Source organism: Nansenia antarctica (genome assembly GCF_963989245.1).
Source record: "Nansenia antarctica genome assembly, chromosome: 15".
NCBI classification, from domain to species: Eukaryota; Metazoa; Chordata; class Actinopteri; order Argentiniformes; family Microstomatidae; genus Nansenia; species Nansenia antarctica.
Window position 1 is genome coordinate 12,228,904 of NC_137685.1, and position 3,432 is coordinate 12,232,335.

Below are 3,432 nucleotides of genomic sequence, written 5' to 3' on the forward strand. Positions count from 1 at the left end.
ACACCGGAGGTCCCACTCGGGGGTCAAGCCCTACCAGTGTCCCGTGTGTGAGAAGAAGTTCGCCCGCAGTGACCACCTGTCAAAACACATCAAAGTCCACCGTTTTCCACGAAGCAGCCGGAACGTGCGCACTGCAAACTGAGTCCTCTCCTGTATCACTCTCACACAGATAACGGAACAGGACACGTGTGTGTGTGTGTGTGTGTGTGTATGTATATGTGAGTGAGTGAGTAAGTGAATGAGTGAATGAGTGAGTGAGTGAGTGAGTTGAGTGAGAGAGACAGTGAGTGAGACAGAACGTGTGTGTGCCTTGCCTATTAGCAAAATGTGTGATTGTGATCTGGTGATAATTTATTATACAAAAACCAACAAATGACAGTTACCATCTTTGTCTCTCTGTAATCAGCCTGTCTGGAGATTATTGTTGTTGTTGGTGCTTTTGTATGTTGTAACTCTTTGTTTTGTTTTTCTGTTATCTTCTTTGTCGATGAAAGATAAGATAAGCTTTTTTCATTCAAGCTGACATGTATAATTGCTTCAATAGTAGCCTTGTTTTTCTGTTTTACCTGGATAAAAACTGCCTTTTATCTTTTTAAGAATCCGCCAATGGTTTTGGACATTCCTCATCTTATGCAATGTTTAGGAAGTCAGGTTGAAGTTTCTCCAGAAACGTTTGTCCTTGTTTTTCACCTTGCTACAGTAGCTCACTGACAACTAGAGCTTAATCATTCAACACATTGTTTATGCAAAGGGAGAGGCAGAGGACAATTGTGATTTCTGGACACAAACTACTGATAACAGCATAAGGACACGTCACTATAAGCTACTGGGACTCTTCTGGAGTTCCAGAACAACTGTAGCCTGCTCAGATCCTGACATAAGGCAGGTGGAAATAAAAGGACGATGGACAAATACTAATCTAAACGCAACAAAAATAAATAATGCGCACAATAATGATTGTCAATTGTTTTATATGTAAACAGGCCTTCCAATCAGTGTTAGATTTTTTTTATTTGTATTCAGCTTTTTATTCTAAAAATGATGTTATGTGTTATTTGATGGTCTTTTTCTTCATATCAGTGGCTCAAGCCGTTTGTAAGACACTTGTCCGGCCTTAAGTATACCACAGCATCCTTACTAGGGGGCAGAGATGGTCAAATAACAGGTTGTTTATCAAAGGCACACACACCTTTCTATGTCACTGAAATGGTTTCCGAAAATCAGGAAATGTAATTGGAAATCTATTATTGTACACATGCTCAGCATATTACAGAACCATGGAATTGAATGTTTCATCGAGCTTGTTCTCTCTTTTGCTGTTGACACAAAAATCTGCCTCAACTATCCAATCTGTTACTGGAATACCCGCAAAGCCTTTGCCCTCACCAGGCTATGTTAGCGTGGGGGTCATGTATGTGGACACAAACCACGGTGCTGAACACCCGGGAACATGCCTTCTCGGAAACATAGTCAACACCCTTTTTTGAGGCCATGACACAGTTGTCCTTGTTTTTATGTCCTGTTTGCTCTTGAACGTGTTTGCTATGTATGCCATGCCCTGTTGTGAATATGTATGGGTGTGAGATACCGTCCATGCATATGTCATGTATGTTCGCAGACGGGAAAAAAGCAGGGGGTACACTATTATGTACATCATTCCTTTCATTCAATTTTTGAATTTTGAACGCTTGTGTTAAAACACAGGTTGTTCTATCGCATCCTATGAATGTATGTAAATACGCAGGAGTGTACATAGCTGCATCCACACAGAATACACAAAAGACTATCCTGATAACATATCTTAAGTCTGTGGTTGTGAAGATTTCTAGTAACCCTAAACGTGTACATAACATAACGTTTCAGTACATATGAATATATTATATATTTTTTCTTTGTTCTACCCAAGATGCATTTACAAATAAAAAGGAAAATAAATGATCCTGCGTACTTGTATGTGATCCTTTCCACAATATTTACTCTGACATTACAATAATTACCACAGTGTATTTACTCTGTCCTTGTCCATAGACAGCTGATAAGGTAAAGAAACATATATGTAATTTTGTAATTTGGGTGAATTATCCCAGGTAGAGCTACCTTAGCAAAAGGTACAGGTACAGATATGGGGTGGTCTAGGTAGGAGAGACAACTAATTCATCTTGTATGCCGATCCCCTCTCCTCTGCAGTAGCGTTTACCTTGACATCCATTTATCCTGATGTTCATCTATACGTCCTACCCGTCTGATTTGTAATGTGGACTATCCCAACCTCTGGATGTTGTCCAGGAATGGACTGTAACTCTAGATTCTCTCTTTAGGTGCTTGGAGGATGATGGGATGCAGGGAGGCAGGAATTCTGAGACAACCTTTGCAATGACTCTCACAGTATAGAGGGTTGAACATGTACATAGTACGGTACCTAAGCTGTCATACGTCAACATTTATGTTAAGGGACACTGTCACACTCTCAGACGTTTGCACTGACTAGCAGCTAATTAGCCTAGTCGTTGAAGAGCTATCTTAAATCAATCAAACTGTATTTATATATAACACATTTCATACCAAATCAAATTGCTTTACATTAAGAATAAATAAAAACAGGGAGAAAATAAAACACAACAATAGGATAAAAGTATAAAAGTAATAAAAAAAGTATTCCAGCCATGAAAGATCAAACAGTAAAAAACAAAGATCCGGATGATCAGACCATAATGTCATTTGGTTGTGTTTTTAAACGTAAGTAAGTAAGTAAGTAAAGCTTTATTTATATAGCACCTTTCATACAAGAAATGCAGCTCAAAGTGCTTTACAACAGGGATAAGAACATAAAGTGAATATAAAAACATATACAAGCATAGAATGAATATAAAAGCAGGGGAAAACAGTAAAAAGAACAGGTAAAGATAAAATACAATATTACGTAACAACATTGTTTTAGCGCCCCTTAAACGTGACTATGTTTTGCTTCTGTCAGGATATGGGTTAGAGGCTCAGCGCCACAGGTCCTCTGTTAGTTATTATAGTGTCTCACTCAAAGGACATCAATGTTTTTTTGGTGACCCCATTTCCAAAAATGTTGTGTACACTCAAAAACATCTGGTGACATACACACAGGAAGGCATACAAGTACACTTACGGTATCTTATCAGTGTTCCCGTTGACTTTATGGCATTCAGGCAACCTCAAGGTCACCTGTCCTACACACACTTTTTATGTCTTTGATCAGCTCACTGGGCCCCACTACAGGGAATTGGGAATTGTCTGAATGATTCATTGGTTCTGGTTTGTGGAGAGAGAGAGAGAGAGAGAGAGAGAGAGAGAGAGAGAGAGAGAGAGAGAGAGAGAGAGAGAGAGAGAGAGAGAGAGAGAGAGAGAGAGAGAGAGAGAGAGAGAGAGAGAGAGAGAGAGAGAGAGAGAGAGAGAGAGAGGTGT

General features: G+C 39.4%; 1 protein-coding gene across 1 annotated transcript in view; it reads left to right on the top strand.

The window, feature by feature from the left end:
* klf15 (Kruppel like factor 15) overlaps positions 1–1,938 on the top strand; it is an 11,065-nt gene extending 9,127 nt beyond the window's left edge. Inside the window, exon 3 of the mRNA XM_080545885.1 lies at positions 1–1,938. This exon is cut by the window's left edge and continues 27 nt beyond it. Coding sequence (XP_080402011.1) covers positions 1–142 — 142 coding nt within the window. The 3' untranslated portion in view covers positions 143–1,938.
* The last annotated feature ends 1,494 nt before the right edge of the window (positions 1,939–3,432 follow it).